We start from the raw sequence: 22,430 nt of genomic DNA, 5'->3' as shown, positions 1-22,430 counted from the left end.
TGTCTTTAGGCTGACTATACATTCCTCCAGCTGCCCTTGGCTGTCTAGTCCTATGCTTGGCTCGGCAATTCTAAATGCTGAGCCGCTTTGTACTAAATCTGGCTCAGCTATGCATGTACAAAGAAAAACAAAACAGATTTTAAAATGTCTGCACAGAGACAGTGACATTAAGCTCAATATTATAACAAACTTGTTATAACAAGTGGTGGGATGTGTCGAAGGTGCAGATAAAAGCCTTTTGCCAGCAGTACACTCAGCAAGTGACGCAGCGGTGTCTTTACAAAATGAAAAGCTTGGAGGAGGACATCACAAATCTGCAGAGCATCTTACAGGACTGCTTTAGTGAAGACACGCTTGCTGTTTTAAAGTCCAGAAAACAATCCCTTTCTGAACTCCTGGAGCTCTGTGACCAAGGTGCCTTGGTGCGCTCGTGTTTTCAAACTTTAAATCATCTGGACGCACCTACAAAAAAGAAAGAGGCCGAGAGTAAAGTGATCCACATGCTGCAGGACGCTGAAGGTCGCGGGCTGCACGCCACAGAGGGGATCAGGAACTTTGTGGTGTCTTTTTACTCAGATTTATTTAAGGATGGTTTAATTGATGATTCGGCCATGTTGCACTACTTGTACAGATTACCCAAACTTATAGACACGGGCAAGCTGACGCTGGAGGCAGACATCAGCTTTCAGGAGTTATCAAATGCACTGGCTGGTTTAAATACAGGGAAGGCACCAGGACTCAATGGCATCCCAGCTGAATTCTATAAACATTTCTGGTACCTGCTGGGTGCGGAGGTGTATGCGGTGTTCTTAGAGAGTTTACAGGACGGAGAATTGCCTTTGAGCTGCAGAAGAGCAGTTGTCACTCTGCTGCCTAAGAAGGGAGACCTTTGCCAAATAAAGACCTGGCGCCCCATGAGCCTGCTGTGCACGGACTATAAGATCTTCTTGAGGGTCCTGGCCAGCCACCTGAGGACTGTGATGGACCTGCTCGTCAGTCCCTGTAAGACGTACTGTGTGCCTGACTGGACCATCTATGATGACATTTTTGTATTGCGGGATATCATTTCAGCCTCGAATCTTTCTGGGATGGATTTAGAAATCTTATTCATTGACCAGGAGGAAGCTTTTGATCGAGTAGATAACCGGTTTTTATTTAAAACATTGAAATGTTTTGGGTTCGGGGATAATTTTGTTCAAATGATTGCACTGCTGTACACCAATATTTATGGAATTTTAAAAGTTAATGGCACTCTGAGCGCACTGTTTCTAGTCAGGAGGGGAATTTGGCAGGGCTGCCCCTTGTCCGGCCTGCTCTATGCATTGGCTATTGAGCTGAGGCAGAGACTACAGGGGGTGACATTTCCATCCTGCCCAAATGTTACTTTCAAATGTTTGGCCTACGCTGATGATATTGTGGTCTTCATCAAATCGAAGGGAGACATTGAAGTTTTAATTTCTTGCCAATAAATATTTGAGAACATATCATCAGCAAAAATCAATTGGACTAAGAGTAACGCCTTCTTACTGGGCTCCTGGTCTGGATGTCCACTACCAGACTGGCCTGGTGGCCTAAAGTGGAACAGGAATTGCTTCAGGTATCTTGGGGTGGTCATGGGCAGTGAGGGGTGGATGAGAGTAAATGGGAGGGACTCTTAGAGAAAGTGACCTCTCGTCTGAACAAGTGGAAGTGGATTGTACTTAAACTGTCATACAGAGGGAGGGTGATTGTCATCAATCATTTGGTGGCCTCAATGCTGTGGCACAAACTCATGTGTGGTGACCCCACTCTGGGGCTTTTAAAGAAGATCCAAAGAGTCTTGGTCGATTTCTTCTGGGACGGCTTGCATTGGCTAAGGCAGAGTGTGCTGTTTTTACCGTTGGAAGAAGGCGGTCAGGGACTTCTGGATATCTCCTCAAAAGTCGCAGCCCTCAGGCTCCAAGTCCTACAGAAGCTTTCTGCGTTTCATATTCCCTGAGTTGGAGGGAGTTAGCACTGAGTTTCCTTCGTCATGTGGGTGGTTTAGGGGTTTGATGACAGCACTTTTGGTAATAAATCTACAAAAAATGGACCTTTCTGTGTTGTCACAATTTTACAGAGGTGTCCTATTAACTTTGCACTTGGTGTTTAGGAGGAATTTTAATACAACTGGGAGGTTACAAGATGAACCTTTAATTATTAACTCTGTCTTTTCATGCCACCTCTTGCACAGTGAGAGTTTTGTTTCAGTTCTTATTAAGCATCAGGTACTGAAAGTGGCACAGATTTATGATGCCAATACCAAGTCATTTATTGATGCTGAAGTCTTGGCTTCTCTTTTTGAAGTAAAGTCAGTCAGGACGATTCAGCACTTTCTCTTCTCTGTAGCTAAAGACCACCACTGACTCAATGACTCCATCAGCTCCACTGGTAATAAGTTGGATGTTTGCCCCACTGTGGACCTCTCATTACTTCAGGACCATTCAGTTGTTCAGTTCACCAAAGGAACAGTGGTGGGCTTTGATTCTCTGACCAAGAGAGAGCTTTATGAGTACTGCGTAAAGGGGATTCACTTCTCTGCATTGGGGTCTGTGCTGGACACTCCATGAAGGGAGAAGCTGGGAGTGGAAGGGCACAGGGGGCCTGCACAGAGGGAGCTGAACAAGCCGTGCAGTGGAGAATTGGGCATGGGATCGTTGCCTCCTTTTTAAGCATTATTAAAGAAGATGAAAATGATTCTTGCATTTTCTGTGGACAAAAAGAAACGATTTTTCACTTGTTTTTGTATGGTAATATAAACTGAGATCTATCTATCTATCTATTGTCACAAAAACGAGACATACTCAGATAAAGGTTTTGGGGCAGCCACCCGTATAATCTGGTATCCTGGATGCAAAAGTCGTTTTGATGCAAAATAGCAGCACTAATGTGCATAAAATTGAGTCCAAGACAAGACTGAGGAATTAGGACAAAGGGCAGGGTTTTAAAGGGGAAGACAGGAAGTGAGGTCATAAGGATCAGGGACGTGTTCATTCTCCATTGGTTCGGGCCTGGACGCGACATCAGAGGGACCGGAGCCAGTAAGGTCTCCTTCCATTGGCTCGGTCCAGGAAATGATGTCATGAGAGCCAGGTGGAATCTCCCGGGAATGGTCTTCAGGCAAGAGAGGAGAAGAGTCAGTGCACTCTGCCACCTCCCGGTATGTCTCAGAACTGCCGTCCCTCAAGCCCTTTAGCTGCCTCCCATGCACACATGTGTGACACTATCTATCTATCTATCTATCATATAGTGCCTTTCACATCTATCTATCTATCTATCTATCATATAGTGCCTTTCACATCTATCTATCTATCTATCTATCTATCTATCATATAGTGCCTTTCACATCTATCTATCTATCTATCATATAGTGCCTTTCACATCTATCTATCTATCTATCTATCTATCTATCTATCTATCTATCTATCTATCTATCTATCTATCTATCTATCTATCTATCTATCTATCTATCTATCTATCTATCATATAGTGCCTTTCACATCTATCTATCTATCTATCTATCTATCTATCTATCTATCTATCTATCTATCTATCTATCTGTTATATAGTGCCTTTCACATCTATCTATCTATCTATCTATCTATCTATCTATCTATCTATCTATCTATCTATCTATCTATCTATCTATCTATCTATCATATAGTGCCTTTCACATCTATCTATCTATCATATAGTGCCTTTCACATCTATCTATCTATCTATCTATCTATCTATCTATCTATCTATCTATCTATCTATCTATCTATCTATCTATCTATCTCTCCATCTCTCTGTCCATTTGGCTCTCGATTGGTGTGGTCTGCAGTGGACGTGTCTGTGGTTTCGGCCGTCGATGGCTGGTGCGTGTTGTGAGTATTTCTCTTTCTCTTTCTCTTTTCCTTTTTTTGTTTGTTTGTTTTAGTTTTACGAATACTTTTTCTGTTTTTAAAGAGGACGCTGTTTCAGCTTTGCCGCTATGGCGGCGTCTAAAGTTATATGAGATGGCTTATCTCCACACAGTTTTTCTAACCTTTCCAGAAGGCACGCTGTAAGGTTGCTTGTTGATCCGGTGGTCTCGGTGGAGGCCTGCGTTATGGAGGTCAGTAGGGTGGTGGGGTGTAAGAATGTCCGGTCGGCCTCACGTATGAATAAAGCGGTGGTGATTTTCCTGGATGATGAAGCGCTGGTGCCCCGACTGGTCGAGTAGGGTGTTGTACTTAATGGCGCGCTGATCTCAGTGTTGCCGCTGTCGACTCCTGCCCGTAAGGTTATTATTTCTAATGTGCCTCCATTCTTGAGTAATGAAATCTTGCAGCGTGAACTGCGCAGGTATGGTGAAGTGATGTCTCCCATTAGCATGATTCCACTGGGCTGCAGATCCCCTGATTTAAAGCATGTCGTGTCTTTTCGGCGACAGCTTTATATGATTTTAAATAACACGAATGATGAACTTAACGTGGCCTTAAAGTTCTGAGTGGAGGATGTGGATTACGTGGTGTTTGTGAGTTCTGAATCGATGAAATTTTTCAATTGTGGTAGAGCAGGCCATAAAGCGATTGACTGTAAAAGAGAGAATGTTTATTTAAGTGATGAAGAAAGCAGAGAGAGTGAGTCAGAGACTGAAGAGGAGGAGGAGTTTGAAGAAGATGAGCTGACTGATAGTGAGAGTGAATTAGATGAGAAGGAAACTGAGGAGCAAATGGAGTCTGCTGACAAAGATAATGCTGCACTAGACTCTAAACAAGAGCATGACAATAATAATGAAGGTGTGCTGGCCGAGGCTGGTGATACACCTGTAGATGAGCCCAGTGTCCCTGGTGAAGGAGCCTCCGTCCTTAAAGAAGGGCGCACAGCTGAGACTGAGGAGGCCTCCACTGGTCAGGCTGCAGAGGTCTGCAGTGATAAGAATGTCCCCCTGCTTCAGGATGAAGAGAGCTGTAATGATGTAACAGGAGATGATCGTCTCCAAGTGGTGCGACACTGCCCACCAATAATGAGACAAACTCAGACATGCCCATTGTTGATATTAATGGGGGCAATCTTGAGTTGGGCCTGGGCACTAAACAAATAGCAAGCAGCAGCAGCAGCAAGGAAATAAAAGTTACAAAGAGAGCAGGAGTGAGTGAGGCAGATAATATGGATGTGAGTGTGGAGTCGAGTGGGTGTAAGGAGACATCACAAATAACCACTAGGACAAGAAAAGAAGCAGTGGAGTCCAACACGGGCACAAAGAAAATTTTAATGTTGGACAATCTGTCCAAAAAACAAATTATGTCAGTTAAAAAGAGGGATATTGCAGATAGTGGTGAAGGTGTGGAGGGTGAAGGAGAGAATGACTCTGACATTTCTTGTAACACCTCAGTGTTTGGTTTGGAGCCTAAAGAAGGATATAGTACGAAGAGCATCAGGAAGTTCTTGATATATTTAGAGGGAAAGAGGGGTGTTCAAGTGCAGGACTATTTTCCGGACCTCGATCTCTTTTTGAGTTCAGCAAAAAATATAAAGTGCAATGCAGCTAATTTAGGGTTGGACCAAAAGGAGAACACCAGGTTGAAAAACGTAATGAGCAGAGTGCGCAGGATTCTTCAAAATAAGTCTTGATGGATGATGCAGTCAAGAAAGTGAACCTCTTGGGTTTCTGGTGTGTTTTGTGATGTAACTATGGCTGAGTTACATGTGGGTACCCTAAATGTGAATGGCTGTCGAGACGATTTGAAGAGGAACTTGGTCTGTGAGTTTATACGACAAAAGCACTTAGATGTGGGGTTCCTACAAGAGACCCACTCAGATCTGGAGAGTCAGGCCGCCTGGGTGCAGGACTGGGGAGGGACGGGCTTTTTCAGTCATGGCACCAGTGTGAGCTCGGGGGTGGCAGTGCTGATTAGTAAAAATCACAAAGGTGACTGAGGTTATGGCTGGCAGACTGTTAGTTGTGCGGGCAGAGGATGGCCCCCACTCATTGGTTTTTATTAATTTTTATGCCCCAAATAACGGCACTGCCAGGGTGGATTTTTTTTAATTATTAGGGGGGGTTTTAGAAGAATTTGCTAATAATGAGATCGTCATGCTGGGGGGGATAATTGTACAGAGGACTGTGTTATGGATAGAAATGGGGCCGAGCCGCACTTGGGGTCAGTCAGGATACTGAAGGAAATAGTCGAGGCCTACGACTTGGTGGATGTGTGGCGCTCTCACTTTCCAGCTGACAAACAGTTCACGTGGCTCAAAGGGAGCAAAGGGCACCTCTCGATGGCCCGTTTGGATTGCTTTTACAGTCCAAAACGCCACCTCAATTTATTAACTAACACTCTCATCACTCCTGTCGCTTTTTCTGATCACTCTCTGGTTTCTGTTACCTTTCTCCTCCCATCTAAATCTTACTGGCATTTCAACACCACTCTCCTTCAAGACAGTCACTTTCTGGAATGTTTGAATTTCTTTTGGAAGCAGTGGAGTTCCACCAAGCTGCAGTTTGGATCCCTGAGACAGTGGTGGGACCTGTCCAAGGTGCAGATTCGACAATACACTGAACATGTCACTAAGGCCTGCATTTTAAAAATGAAGAAACTCGAGGAGGAGATCACTGAGTTACATCAGACTCTGTTACATGGCTACTCTGAGGATCTGCTGCTTTGTACAAAAAGGAGGCCCAAGGTAAAGTTATTCATATTCTCCAAAAAGATACTGGAGAAGAGCTGAGAGAGCCTGAGGACATCCAGGACATTGCTGTGTCTTTTAATGAGACTTTGTTTTCAAAGGAGCTGCTCAGTTTCTCTTCTTCAGCCACTTTGTTCAAAGGACTGCCTCACATTTCTGACGATTCTGCCGAGTTTCTGGACAGCGACCTCACTTTTCAAGAACTCACAGTTGCACTCGACAGTCTAAATACTGGAAAGACACCCGGAATAGACGGCTTACCAGGTGAATTTTATAAACAGTTCTGGCTGTTATTAGGCATGGACTTCCATGCTGTGGTACAAGACAGTTTACAAGCAGGGGAGCTTCTGGTCAGCTGTTGCCGAGCTGTCATCACTTTGCTACCTAAGAAATGCTAAAGAACTGGCGTTCGTGAGCTTACTCTGCACTGACTATAAAATCATCTCGAAGGGGTTAGTGATGAGGCTGAGAAAAGTGATGGGCATCAACCCCTACCAGTCCTACTGCATACCGGACAGACAAATTCATGACAACATATTTGTGCTGAGGGACGTCATTTCTGCATCGAAAGCTTTCAATCTCGATATTGGCATTCTATCTTTGGATCAAGAAAAGGCTTTTGATCGGGTCGACCACAAAAATTTGTTCACAACTTTAAGAGCGTTTGGTTTTGGTTTACGTTTTGTAAAGTACATCAAATTGTTGTATTTCAATGTTTTTAGAGTGTTAAAAATCAATGGAGTGTTAAGCCGGCCATTTGCTATTACCAGGGGGATTCGTCAGGGATGTCCTTTGTCGGGAATGTTATACGCCATCTCCATTGAACCTTGAGAAACACCTGCAGGGATTCACAATTCCGTTGTGTAAAAATCTAACTTTTACATTTCTGGCCTATGCTGATGACGTTGTGGTGTTTGTGAATTCTGATGAAGACAATAATAATAATAACTCATTACAATTATATAGCGCTTTTCTCAGTACTCAAAGCACTATCCACACAGGGAGGAACTGGGAAGCGAACCCACAATCTTCCACAGTCTCCTTACTGCAAAGCAACAGCACTACCACTGCACCACCTGTGAGTACTGTGTTATTATTATTATTATTATTATTATTATTAATGAATGAATTATTAATTCTGATGAAGATGTCTCCGCTGTGTGTAAATGTTTAGTACTTTTTGAGGGAGCATCTTCTGCTAAAGTTAACTAGAAGAAGGGGAATGCATATTTATCAGGGGACTGGGCACATCGTCCTCTGCCAGTCTTACCATCAGGGTTGGGCTGGAATAGGAAATTTTTTTGTTACCTCGGGGTTGTGCTGGGTGGTGAAGACATTGAAAAGGACAACTGGGAGGGCTTTTTACAACAAATTGACTTAGTTAAGGAAATGGCAGTGGATTGCGCCTAAGCTCTCTTTTAGAGGATGAGTTCTTGTTATTAGCAATCTCGTTGCCTCCATGCTGTGGCACAGACTGATGAGCGTTGACCCGCCATCAGGACTCTTAAACTCCATACGGAAATTATTAGTTGACTTTTTTTGGAATGGTGTGCACTGGCTAAAGAAAGTGCTCGTTCGAGAGATGGACGTCTGAAGCGGAGCTCCGTTATCAGCGGTGTTATTTTTTATATTATTTCCTTATTATCCTGAGATATCCTGTCTTTATCCAACCTGAGGGTTCTACTACAGCATATATAAACATGGTTGGCAATTAAGAGGCTCAGAAAGAAGTGGAAAAGAAAACTAAAGCTACATCCAAGCCCAGACCGACAAGTCCAAGTTCAAGCTCAAGGAACGGCCTTTCAGAGACTGACCTGGAACAGACGGGCGAAAGCCCAGACTCCTCAGGACCACGGCCCACAGTATCATCTCCAGTTGAGAGCGAAATGGGGAGCGAATGTGCGAGTGACGCAGGTCACGATAGCTCACCAATTGGAGAAGATCATTTGAAACTGGAAAAGGTCTTGCAGTCTGTGCTTTCATCTACTCCACGTGAGCCAGGAACATCGGCTGTAATAGAGCCTGCCGCTTCACGTACAGTGCTCGAAAGCAGAAATGATCTGTCCAAACTGAAGGTGATGATGGCTGAGCTCAAGCAAGAGATAAAGAATGATATAAAGAAAGAAATAAATAGTATGCTCAAGGCAAACAAGAGGATAAGTGAGAAGACAAGCGAGAAACTGCGGCGGGAGCTGCAAGAGCTGCAGCAGGATAACAAAGACTCGGAGAAACACGTATATATCCGCTTTGAGGTGACCTTTCATGGTATGCTGGATAAAATTGAGCAGCACTTTCAGGAAAGTGCGTCTAAACTGAGCACATTTGCCAATCAGCTGGAGGATGTTGAGCAGGCATTCACGACTTGAATTGAAATAGCCAAAAATCTAGCATCCACCACTGATGGAAAAGCAACAGCTGCCAGTTCCAAATGCAAAAAACTTGGAGACAGACTTGCTGCTCTGGAAGATGGAAACAAAAGAAATAATATTAGAATCAAAGGTCTACCTGAGAATCATGAAAGTCCAAACCCAGTGAGATTCACAGCTGAACTATTCTCTAAAATAATTGGAGAGGACTTTAAATCAGATACTGAGATAGCAGCAGCTTATCGCATATGCGGATCAAATACCTTTAGATCTAAGTCTTTTATTGTCTGCTTCGAGAGGTTACTATGTAAGCTAGATGTGATGGCACTCCTCAGATACAAGCAAGAGATTATATTTGAAAATAACCACATTCGTATTTTCCCTGACTTCTCACCCGCAACAGCTGATAAACGTGCAGCCTTCTACAACATTAAACAGCGGTTACGACAAGCCGATATCAAATATAGCCTCTTGTACCCTGCCAAACTGAAAGAGGATGTTCAAGGCGAATACCACGTCTACTCCAGCAAGGAGGAAGCAGAAAAGGAATTAAGAAAGCTGATCCCGACATTATTATGAAATACAATAGTGAGTCGCATCCTGTCATGGCATGGCAAGAAGATATCACCTGCTGTCTGATCCACTTGTAATGATATGGGTATTATAATTATACATCCTATTCATTACTCGGATGCTTTCTGTTTATGTTTTAATTACAGTTATAGACGTGTGTGTATAAGAAATTCACTTTTTTTTTTCTTACTACCCTAAAGGAGACTGTTTAACATCATACCCTTGGTTTATTGTTATTATTGCATTAAGACTTATTATGCTTATCCTGGATCATTTTCTAACACCATCCCCTGGGTTTATTATGTTATTACTTTAACATTGCTGAAGATTACATTATATATTTTATTCTTATAGTTTGTTAATGATGTGAGCGACAAATGGGCCTTCTGTGTGGAGAAAAAGACTTCTGTGTGGAGTTTATCATTTACTCTTATATTGTCTGTGTACTTTAAGAAAATATGTGAAATATGTGATCAGAGATTTATTTGGGGCATGAAATATAACAAAACATCAAAGTCGAAATTAAATTATTTACTTCGGCAAGCAAAGTTAGCCATTTTAAAAATCCGTAATAACAAACAGTGTGGTACGTTACCAGATGATGTACTCTTTATCTTCAAATTTTATGTTATTTCGAGAATTAACCTGGAATTTACATATTAAAAAAATAATGTGTAATATTGAAGAATTTGAAAAAGTGTGGGGAGTGAAGGGGGTGCTGTGTTCTATTGAGGAGGGGCAACAAGAAATCAATTTGGAATAACGAGTACTGAATACTAAATACAAACGTGTGTACTTAATGTGGGGGGGACCAGGGAGTAGTGGAGGAGTAATGTAGTGGTAATTGATGAGTTCATGTCTTCTATCTATCTATCTATCTATCTATCTATCTATCTATCTATCTATCTATCTATCTATCTATCTATCTATCTATCTATCTAGTAATTATATAGTGCCTTTCATCTATCTATCTATCTATCTATCTATCTATCTATCTATCTATCTATCTATCTATCTATCTATCTATCTATCTATCTATCTAGTAATTATATAGTGCCTTTCATCTATCTATCTATCTATCTATCTATCTATCTATCTATCTATCTATCTATCTATCTATCTATCTATCTATCTATCTATCTATCTATCTAGTAATTATATAGTGCCTTTCATCTATCTATCTATCTATCTATCTATCTATCTATCTATCTATCTATCTATCTATCTATCTATCTATCTATCTATCTATCTATCTATCTATCTATCTATCTAGTAATTATATAGTGCCTTTCATCTATCTATCTATCTATCTATCTATCTATCTATCTATCTATCTATCTATCTATCTATCTATCTATCTATCTATCTATCTATCTATCTAGTAATTATATAGTGCCTTTCATCTATCTATCTATCTATCTATCTATCTATCTATCTATCTATCTATCTATCTATCTATCTATCTATCTATCTATCTATCTATCTATCTATCTATCTATCTATCTATCTTGACAGTTCAGTTCACTTCTTGTGGCCTCAAATGTCCATCACAATCCCCAGCACTTTCTAGTAGTTTCTGATTTCAGTTGTTCCCCCTTGTGACCCTTAGTGACAAAGTGACATTTGCTAAGCCCCTCTCTGACGTCACTTTTCTGCTCCTGATGTCCATGTGCCCCTCTGTTGGTGTCCTGCACATCACACTTGTGACGTGACCCCATTGTCGTGTATTCTAACCTCACAGCTCGAGTCTCGCCTGTTTCTTAGACAAATCGTCACTTGATTGATGACAATTGTGTCACCCTTTATTACAACACTGGGACCTTCAATAGGGGACATGTCCTCATTTGAATGTTCAATGTGTCTGCAGACATTGGCCTTAACCACCGTATCCTAATGTGACATCAAGAACACACAAATGATGAGGGTCCTAAACACGGGGACAGCTGCAGTGGACGCCAATACTCTTTAATGTCACTCACGTCATTGTCATTGACACAGAGTGACGTTTTTAGTATTTATTTAGTAACGTGTGTTATGTTTTATTGTTTGCCCTGAAGAAGTCATTGAGAGAATCGCGTTGGCCCTCAGACTGTGAGGTTTATGTGGTCGGACCTCGAGAAGCAAGACCCCTCAAACAGACTGCCATGGGGGCTTCACTTGTGTCTTCAGAACTAAAAGGATTTGCTTGTGATTTAGGACTGAGCTATGAAGAGACGATTGTTTGGTTTTCTTTCACATTCTGTCATATTCTGTCTGTTTATTATGGGATGTGTTGTTGTACTTTTGATTTGTTTCCTGATCTTCACAGGTGAGTTAATCCTGGTGGTCCGGACTGCTGAATTCCTGATGATTCTCGTCCTTTTCTGAGCCCCTGATGTGTTCTTCTTGTGATCTTCTCATTCTTTTCTCTTTCGGTGGCCCAGCTGCTGTTCTTCTTGTCTTTTTCTTCTTTAATTCTCCGTGTGGTTTGATGTCACTGAGATGTCAGTTGTGTCATTTCTAACACCTACCAGCAGGTGGCGATGCTAGCAGGTCACTCTGACATTTTGCTCTGAATGGGCAGCTCAGGTCAGAGGAGAGCTGGGAGTGGGCAACAGTGGTCAGCAGTAATGGGGGTCACTTCACAGTCCACTCGGACCACCTCTGTGCCCAGGGGACTGGACTTTGGGATGCTGAGTGTCCATTCAGAGCTCGTCCACTGGCTTTATTACAAATTAGGAGAGAAATAAGAAAACTGAGGTCACCAGCAGTGAGGCCTTTAGTGGACTGAGGTCAGCTGGTCAGTGGCACCGGTCAGCATGTGACATGTGAGTGTCAGAAGTGTCACATGTCAGTCCTGTCCACCCTGTCCATTATGTCACTGATCACACAGTCAGTCCAGTCTTTGTCACAATACACAGACAGAGGGTCCTCATCGTCTAAGTGGTTTGACATCAGGAGAGCCCACCATGACAGACACTCGAGTGTTGCGCTCTCCGATGTCCAGCAGTGACCGGCGTGTCTAACAGGAATCTGTGGATGGGGTCCTGCAAATCAGTCAAAGCCCCTCCATGTGCTGAGTCCTCAGTTAGAGACTCAAATCCAAGGTGGTCCCTCTGCTGTCATCGGCTTTGACAAGTCTGTCTGGACCCCCGAGTGCAGGACACTGTCAGCCTCATGTCCTTCACAGTCCTGTCCAGTGTCCACATGTCACTTTGAGTGATTTGTCACCAGTCAGTGTGGCAGGAAGGCAGAAGACGCTGTCAGGTATATAGCGCCTTACCTTATAACGACAGCAGTGGTCTCAGGGTCAAAGTGCATTTCAGTGAAGACGGCGCAGTCATTGAGCCCTTGTGCTGTGTGTCCTTCTGTCTATCTGTCTGCCCTCACTCGTCTCTCTTCTTCTTCACAGGTTGGTCTCTTGTGGTCTCACCTCGGCCTGCTGCTCAGCTCTCTCCTTGGTCCTCTCGTCTCCAAACTCACGGCTGACATATCTGGAGCTGAACAACAACAACAACCTGGGAGATTCAGGGGCTCGTCAGCTAAGTGAGGGGCTCAGGAGTGACAACTGTAAATTAGTGACACTGGGGTGAGTAAAGAGGGGGAGGGGTGGGGGTGTGAATGTCTTATTGATGGGCGGGCTGATCACATGATATAGTGCCTTTCACATCTATCTATCTATCTATCTATCTATCTATCTATCTATCTATCTATCTATCTATCTATCTATCTATCTATCTATCTATCTATCTATCTTGACAGTCCAGTTCTCTTCTTGAGACCTCAAGTGTCCATCACAATCCCCAGCACTTTCTATTAGTTTCTGATTTCAGTTGTCCCACCTTGTGACCCTTAGTGACAAAGTGACATTTGCTCAGCCCCTCACTGACGTCACTTTTCTGCTCCTGATGTCCACGTGCTCCTCTGTTGGTGTCCTGCACATCAGACTTGTGATGTGACCCCATTGTCGTGTATTCTACCCTCACAGCTCGAGTCCCTCCTGTTTCTTAGACAAATCGTCACTTGATTGATGACAATGGTGTCACCCTTTATTACAACGTTGGCACCTTGAACAGGGGACATGTCCTCATTTGAATGTTCAATGTGTCTGCAGACATCGGCCTTAACCAGCGTATTCTAATGTGACATCAGGAACACACAAATGACGGGGGTCCTAAACACGGGGACAGCTGCAGTGGACGCCAATACTCTTTAATGTCACACACGTCATTGTCATTGTCACAGAGTGACATTTTTAGGATTTATTTAGTAACATGTGTTATGTTTTATTGTTTGCCCTGAAGAAGTCATTGAGAGAATCGTGTTGGCCCTCAGACTGTGAGGTTTATGTGGTCGGACCTCGAGAAGCAGGACCCCTCAAACAGGCTGCCATGGGGGGCTTCACTTTTGTCTTCAGAACTAAAAGGATTTGCTTGTGATTTAGGACTGAGCTATGAAGAGACGATTGTTTGGTTTTCTTTCACCTTCGTTCATATTCTGTCTGTTTATTATGGGATGTGTTGTTGTTCTTTTGATTTGTTTCCTGATCTTCACAGGTGAGTTAATCCTGGTGGTCCGGACTGCTGAATTCCTGATGATTCTCCTCCTTTTCTGAGCCCCTGATGTGTTCTTCTTGTGATCTTCTGATTCGTTTCTCTTTTGGTGGCCCAGCTGCTGTTCTTCTTGTCTTTTTATTCTTTAATTCTCCGTGTGGTTTGATGTTACTGAGATGTCAGTTGTGTCATTTCTAACACCTACCAGCAGGTGGCGATGCTAGCAGGTCACTCTGCCATTTTGCTCTGAATGGGCAGCTCAGGTCAGAGGTGAGCTGGGAGTGGACAGCAGTGGTCAGCAGTAATGGGGGTCACTTCACAGTACACTCAGACCACCTCTGTGCCCAGGGGACTGGACTTTGTGATGCTGAGTGTCCATTCAGAGCTCGTCCACTGGCTTTATTACAAATTAGGAGAGAAATAAGAAAACTGAGGTCACCAGCAGTGAGGCCTTTAGTGGACTGAGGTCAGCTGGTCAGTGGCACCGGTCAGCATGTGACGTGTGAGTGTCAGAAGTGTCACATGTCAGTCCTGTCCACCCTGTCCATTATGTCACTGATCACACAGTCAGTCCAGTCTTTGTCACAATACACAGACAGAGGGTCCTCATCGTCTAAGTGGTCTGACATCAGGAGAGCCCACCATGACAGACACTCGAGTTTCGTGCTCTCCGATGTCCAGCAGTGACCGGCGTGTCTAACAGGAATCTGTGGATGGGGTCCTGCAAATCATTCAAAGCCCCTCCATGTGCTGAGTCCTGAGTTACAGACACAAATCCAAGGTGGTCCCTCCGCTGTCATCGGCTTTGACAAGTCTGTCTGGACCCTCGAGTGCAGGACACTGTCAGCCTCATGTCCTTCACATTCCTGTCCAGTGTCCACATGTCACTTTGAGTGATTTGTCACCAGTCAGTGTGGCAGGAAGGCAGAAGACACTGTCAGGTATATAGCGCCTTACCTTATAAGGACAGCAGTGGTCTCAGGGTCAAAGTGCATTTCAGTGAAGACGGTGCAGTCATTGAGCCTTTGTACTATGTGTCCTTCTGTCTGTCTGTCTGTCCTCACTCGTCTCTCTTCTTCTTCACAGGTTGGACTCTTGTGGTCTCACCTCGGCCTGCTGCTCAGCTCTCTCCTCGGTCCTCTCATCTCCAAACTCACGGCTGGCTGAACTGGTGCTGAACAACAACAAGCTGGGAGATTCAGGGGCTCGTCAGCTGAGTGAGGGGCTCAGGAGTGACAACTGTAAATTAGAGAAACTGGGGTGAGTAAAGAGGGGGAGGGGTGGGGGGTGTGAGTGTGTTATTGATGGGCGGGCTGATCACATGATATAGTGCCTTTCACATCTATCTATCTATCTATCTATCTATCTATCTATCTATCTATCTATCTATCTATCTATCTATTATATAGTGCCTTTCACATCTATCTATCTATCTATCTATCTATCTATCTATCTATCTATCTATCTATCTATCTATCTATCTATCTATCTATCTATTATATAGTGCCTTTCACATCTATCTATCTATCTATCTATCTATCTATCTATCTATCTATCTATCTATCTATCTATCTATCTATCTATCTATCTATCTATCTATCTATCTATCTATCTATCTATCTATCTATCTATTATATATAGTGCCTTTCACATCTATCTATCTATCTATCTATCTATCTATCTATCTATCTATCTATCTATCTATCTATCTATCTATCTATCTATCTGTCTGTCTGTCTGTCTGTCTGTCTGTCTGTCTGTCTGTCTGTCTGTCTGTCTGTCTGTCTAAAAAGGGGGTGGACGTGGCTGAGTTTTTCCCAGACATTGAGCTCTTTATATCGTCTATCCGCGGGTTGCGGCGGGACAAAGCAGCCTCCGCGATGTTTAACGTTAAAGAGCTCATGAGGCTCAAGAATTTAACCAGTAAACTGAGGAAACAGTCTAATTTAAACACCACCTAATGGCTAAGCCCCCTGTTAAATCCACTCCACAGTATTTGTGGTGGTCCCTGTGTTTCGTTGGGTGTTCATCTATATATTCAGGTGTTATGGCAAGTGTACACATAGGAACCCTAAATATTAATGGGGGAGAAGTGCAGATAAGAGGGTCGCACTTTTTGATTTTATAAGACAAAAAGATTTGAATGTCACCTTTCTACAAGAAACTCACATTGATGAGCAAAATCAGTGGGAGTGGAGCAGGGATTGGAAAGGGGACATTTTCTTTAGCAATGGGACAAATGTTAGTGCTGGAGTGGCCATTTTATTTCTTGGTGGGCTTCAAGTAGAAGTCTGCAGGACTGATGAGCTGGTGAAAGGGAGACTCTTGAAAGTGACAGTAAAACTTCAAGGTAGTGTTGTCACTTTTATTAACGTGTACGCCCCGAATGAGGGTGAGGAGAGGCTCCACTTCTTTACCAAGTTAAGAGATCTGTTATCTAAGTGTGACCCTGATGAAGTGGTGGTGTTAGGAGGGGATTTTAATTGTACACTTGACTCAAGGATGGATAGAAACAATGGACTGGAACCGCACCCTCGCTCAGCACGAGCTTTGGGAAAAATAATTAAGGACGTTGGGCTGGAAGATGTATGGAGGTCAAAAAATGGGGCCTGTCGGCAATACACGTGGGGGAGGACGAGTGGAAACACGATCTCAATGGTGAGACTCGATCATTTTTACAGTTTTAAGCACCTGTTAGGGTTATTTAAAGTGTGCTCTATTGTACCTACTGGCTTCTCCGATCACAGTCTGGTGTGTTGTTCACTTCTTTTTAACGTGAACAGACCCCGTAGTCCATACTGGCATTATAACACACTCCTCCTCAAAGATCAGAATTTTAAAGAGTTATTAGTTCATTTCTGGGGAGGTTGGAAGACTATGAAGAAGGAGTTCACCAGCTTACAACAGTGGTGGGAGGTTGGAAAGAGTCACATCCGGGCTTTGTGTCAGGAGTATACCACAAATGTCACCCAAGTATTGCGGTCAGAAATGGCAGCTTTGGAAAATCAAATAGCTGAGCTTCAACAACAACTAGAGAAGGGTCCAAATGAGCAGCTGCAGGCGAGCCTGACTACTGCTAAACTGGGGTTAGCCCACCTGCTTGAGACCAGGGCTCAGGGGGCGTTAGTGAGGGCCCGCTTTCAGCGGCTGACTGAGATGGATGCACCAACGCAGTATTTTTTTGGTTTAGAGAAAAAAAACTCGCAGAGTAAGCTCTTACATTGTATAAGAACACCTGATGGCAGAGAGACACAAGAGCCAAGTGAGATACGGCAGGTGGTCCGCGAATTTTATGAACTTTTGTTTGCTGCAGATGGAGATGGTGGCAGTGAAGACCAACAGGCCTTTTTGCAGGACTTACCACAGCTCCCCAACGCAGACGTGGCAGATCTAAATAGTGAAGTGACCTTCGCAGAACTCACCACAGCCCTGGGACAGCTGAATACAGGGAAGGTCCCGGGAATCGATGGCATTCCAGTGGAATTTTACAAAGAGTTCTGGGATGTCATTGGACTGGACTTGTTTGAAGTGTTTCGGTGGAGTTTCAAAACTGGTTTGTTACCTCAAAGCTGCCGTAGAGCTGTGATCACGCTGCTGCCGAAGAAGGGAGACTTGTGTCTCATTAAGAACTGGCGGCCAGTGTCTCTCTTATGCGCAGATTATAAAGTTCTCTCCAAAGCCTTAGCCAACAGGATGGTCCAAGTTTTAGGGAGACTGGTGCATCCTGATCAGAATTACTGCGTGGCTGGCAGGTCTATTTTTAATAACATTTTTTTAATTCGGGACATTTTAGCTGCTGCAAAACTGTTTGGTTTTCGGACTGGTCTTATATTTCTTGACCAGGAAAAAGCTTTTGATAGGGTCAGTCACTCTTTTTTATGGAATACCATGAAGGCTTTTGGGTTTGGGGAGTCTTTTATTAATTGTATTCGATTACTTTACAGTGACATTTCTGGTATAATTAAGGTCAATGGTGGTTTGTGCGCACCTTTCAGCATCAGAAGAGGAGTCAGACAGGGCTGCTCTTTGTCCGGTATGTTGTATGCTCTGGCGTTGGAGCCTTTCCTGGTGCACCTGAGGAAGGTGCTGACTGGTCTCACCATCCCCAACTGCAACATGGACCCTGTGACAGTCACTGCTTATGCTGATGACCTCGCAGTTGTCATCTCAGGCCAAAAGGATTTGGACAAACTAACTGACTGTCTGCGGAATTACAGTAAAGCGTCATCGGCCAAAATTAACTGGAATAAAAGCAGTGCAGTGCTGGTTGGGAACTGGACAGGATGTAGTCCTCCTCGACTGGAAGGGGGTCTGCAGTGGACCACTGGGGGTTTCCTGTACTTGGGAGTCCATCTTGGAGATGACCACTACATCCAAAAGAACTGGGAGGGTCTGTTTGACAAGGTTACAGCTTGGCTCACTAAGTGGAAGTGGATACTCCCTCAGTTATCTTATAGAGGACGGATGCTGGTGATTAATAACCTGGTGACCTCCAGCCTGTGGCACAAATGTATTTGTCTGCAACCTCCACCTGTGCTTGTTCAGCAGATACAAGAAGCAATCATGGATTTCTTTTGGAATGGTACCCATTGGATACGGAAGGGCGTTCTTTTCTTGCCGTTGGATGAAGGCGGACAAGGACTTATTGACATTACCAGCAGGATTGCTGCTTTCCGCCTTCAGACCATTCAGAAACTGCTGTACCCTGTTGAGCAGAGCCAGTGGATGAACTTGGCCGTACTTTTCTTTAAACAGGCCAGGCATTTGGGACTTGGTAAAAGTTTACTGCTGTGCCATTTTGATAAGATCAGGACTTTACATGTGCCAGAGTTTTATAAAAGCCTTCTAGCAGCGTGGCAACTACTGTCGATAAAAAAGGACTGTGATGACCTTTCCTCTTTTTGGGTCCTTGATGAACCGCTGCTCTACAATCCTGCTGTTGGCACTGCTACAGGACTTTCTGAAAACTTTATTCATCATTTCATAATACATAGAATAATTACAATAAAGGACATAATTGACTGGGAAAATTACACTTGGGAAAGTGCACAGGTGGTAGCAGAGGAGACAGGAGTGCACTCAGTGCGCCTCATGGAGAAGTTTCTGTGTAAGATAAGATCATCACTGGACAGGGAATCCATGCCACTCCTGCACAGAATGTTCACCTCACGATTGAAACCAAATGATGAAACGCCTTTTCCAACGCTTACTGTATCTCCAGCTGTTGAACTGAGGGATGGTGAGACCGATGTTTTAGCCTTACGTTCTCTTGAGCCGTTATCTCTGCCTACGGTGCCAGGGAAGCAGCTTTACAGGATGTGCGTGAAGGTGAACAACCTGGAACAGCTGAGGACATGAAGACACGACACACCTTGGAGAGACAAACTCGGAGGCCCTCAAGGACTGAACCCCGCCTGGAGGTCGTTGTACAAGCCACCATTGGCCAGTAGGGTGGGAGACCTGCAGTGGAGGTTGGTGCATGGGATACTAGCGGTGAACTCCTTCTTATCGATTATATGTCCGTGGGTTTCTGATTGCTGTCCTTTTTGTGGTCTGAGGGAAACTGTTTATCATGCTTTTATGTACTGTGAGAGACTCAAGAGCTTCTTTAGTGTTATAGAAAGAATAGTAGAAGGGCTGGGGGTCCCGTATAATGGCATGGTGTTTGTGTTTGGGGTGAGAATTACATGACAAACAAGAGAAAATATGAAATTAATTAATTTTATTATCGGCAGGCAAAACTGTCAATATGGAAGACCCGTAAAAACAAAATTACTGGGAGTGGGATTGAAGACGTTATTGTCTTTTATAGAAAAGTGTGCGAAAGTAGAATATTAGTGGATTTTAATTTTTATAAGTCTACAAATAATTTAGCACAGTTTAAAGAATTGTGGTGCGTAAATAATGTACTTTGTAAATGTGATGAAGATTATTATTTACAATTTGTGCTTTGAGTTTGGTGTTTTGTTTTTTACTTATTTATAACTTTGAGATAATAAAGAATACGAAGGATAAGTGGGATTGGAGGGTGGAAACAATGGGAGGGATTAGATAAATATATGTATAGACTTTATTCTAAGAACAATTTGAGTATGTAATGTTTTGAAACTGAATATTCATAAATAGGAATGTGTGTATATGTTTACTGTAAGACTTAAGATTGAGTTTGGTTTACTGTTATGATTTATTTTCTGTGTTTATTCAATAAAGTTTGTTTTTAAAAATAAAAAAAAATATCTATCTATCTACTGTCTTTCACATCTATCTATCTATCTATCTATCTATCTATCTATCTATCTATCTATCTATCTATCTATCTATCTATCTATCTATCTATCTATCTATCTATCTATCTGTCTGTCTGTCTGTCCATTTGGCTCTCGATTGGTGTGGTCTGCGGTGGACGTGTCTGTGGTTTCGGCCGTCGACAGCTGGTGCGTGTTGTGAGTATTTCTCTTTCTCTTTCTCTTTTCCTTTTTTTGTTTGTTTGTTTTAGTTTTATGAATACTTTTTCTGTTTTTAAAGAGGACTCTGTTTCGGCTTTGCCGCTATGGCGGCGTCTAAAGTTATACGAGATGGCTTATCTCCACACAGTTTTTTTAACCTTTCCAGAAGGCACGCTGTAAGGTTGCTTGTTGATCCGGTGGTCTCGGTGGAGGCCTGCGTTATGGAGGTCAGTAGGGTGGTGGGGTGTAAGAATGTCCGGTCGGCCTCACGTATGAATAAAGCGGTGGTGATTTTCCTGGATGATGAAGCGCTGGTGCCCCGACTGGTCGAGCAGGGTGTTGTACTTAATGGCGCGCTGATCTCAGTGTTGCCGCTGTCGACTCCTGCCCGTAAGATTATTATTTCTAATGTGCCTCCATTCTTGAGTAATGAAATCTTGCAGCGTGAACTGCGCAGGTATGGTGAAGTGATGTCTCCAGTTAGCATGATTCCACTGGGCTGCAGATCCCCTGATTTAAAGCATGTCGTGTCTTTTCGGCGACAGCTTTAATATGATTTTAAATAACGCGAATGATGAACTTAACGTGGCCTTAAAGTTCCGAGTGGAGGGTGTAGATTACGTGGTGTTTGTGAGTTCAGAATCGATGAAATGTTTCAATTGTGGTAGAGCAGGCCATAAAGCGATTGACTGTAAAAGAGAGAATGTTTATTTAAGTGATGAAGAAAGTAGAGAGAGTGAGTCAGAGACTGAAGAGGAGGAGGAGTTTGAAGAAGATGAGCTGACTGATAGTGAGAGTGAATTAGATGAGAAGGAAACTGAGGAGCCAATGGAGCCTGCTGACAAAGATAATGCTGCACTAGACTCTAAACAAGAGCATGACAATAATAATGAAGGTGTGCTGGCTGAGGCTGGTGATACACCTGTAGATGAGCCCAGTGTCCCTGGTGAAGGAGCCTCCGTCCTTAAAGAAGGGCGCACAGCTGAGACTGAGGAGGCCTCCACTGGTCAGGCTGCAGAGGTCTGCAGTGATAAGAATGTCCCCCTGCTTCAGGATGAAGGGAGCTGTAATGATGCAACAGGAGATGATCGTCTCCAAGTGGTGCAACACTGCCCACCAATAATGACACAAACTCAGACATGGCCATTGTTGATGTTAATGGGGACAATCTTGACTTGGGCCTGGGCACCAAACAAATAGCAAGCAGCAGCAGCAAGGAAATAAAAGTTATAAAGAGAGCAGGAGAGAGTGAGGCAGCCATGATGGATGTGAGTGTGGAGTCGAGTGGGTGTAAGGAGACATCACAAATAACCACTAGGAAAAGAAAAGAAGCAGTGGAGTCCACCACGGGCACAAAGAAGAGTTTAATGTCTGACAATCTGTCCAAAAAACAAATTGTGTCAGTTAAAAAGAGGGATATTGCGGATAGTGGTGAAGGTGTGGAGGGTGAAGGAGAGAATGACTCTGACATTTCTGGTAACACCTTCTCAGTGTTTGGTTTGAAGCCTAAAGGAGGATACAGTACGAAGAGCATCAGGAAGTTCTTGATATATTTAGAGGGAAAGAGGGGTGTTCAAGTACAAGACTATTTTCCGGACCTCAATCTCTTTTTGAGTTCAGCAAAAAATATAAAGTGCTATGCAGCTAATTTAGGGTTGGACCAAAAGGAGACCACCATGTTCAAAAACGTAATGAGCAGAGTGCGCAAGATTCTTCAAAATAAGTCCTGATGGATGGTCAAGTCAAGAAAGTGAATCTCTAGGTTTTCTGGTGTGTTCTTTGTTTCTTTTGTGGTGTAACTATGGCGGAGTTACATGTGGGGACCCTAAATGTGAATG

At 43.4% G+C, this 22,430-nt stretch overlaps 1 protein-coding gene across 1 annotated transcript in view; it reads left to right on the top strand.

Moving 5' to 3' along the window:
• The window catches only part of LOC114643526 (NACHT, LRR and PYD domains-containing protein 3-like), a 2,412,635-nt gene that overhangs the window by 2,164,202 nt on the left and 226,003 nt on the right, over window positions 1–22,430 (top strand). The window contains exons 20-21 of the mRNA XM_051925773.1: window positions 13,006–13,182; window positions 15,233–15,406. Of these exons, the coding sequence (XP_051781733.1) occupies window positions 13,006–13,182; window positions 15,233–15,406 (351 nt within the window). The remainder of the gene's footprint in view (window positions 1–13,005; window positions 13,183–15,232; window positions 15,407–22,430) is intronic.

This window comes from Erpetoichthys calabaricus, chromosome 4, assembly GCF_900747795.2.
Source record: "Erpetoichthys calabaricus chromosome 4, fErpCal1.3, whole genome shotgun sequence".
Taxonomy (NCBI): domain Eukaryota; kingdom Metazoa; phylum Chordata; class Cladistia; order Polypteriformes; family Polypteridae; genus Erpetoichthys; species Erpetoichthys calabaricus.
The sequence above is the reverse complement of the archived record's forward strand: the minus strand, read 5'-3'. Positions and strand labels throughout refer to the sequence as shown.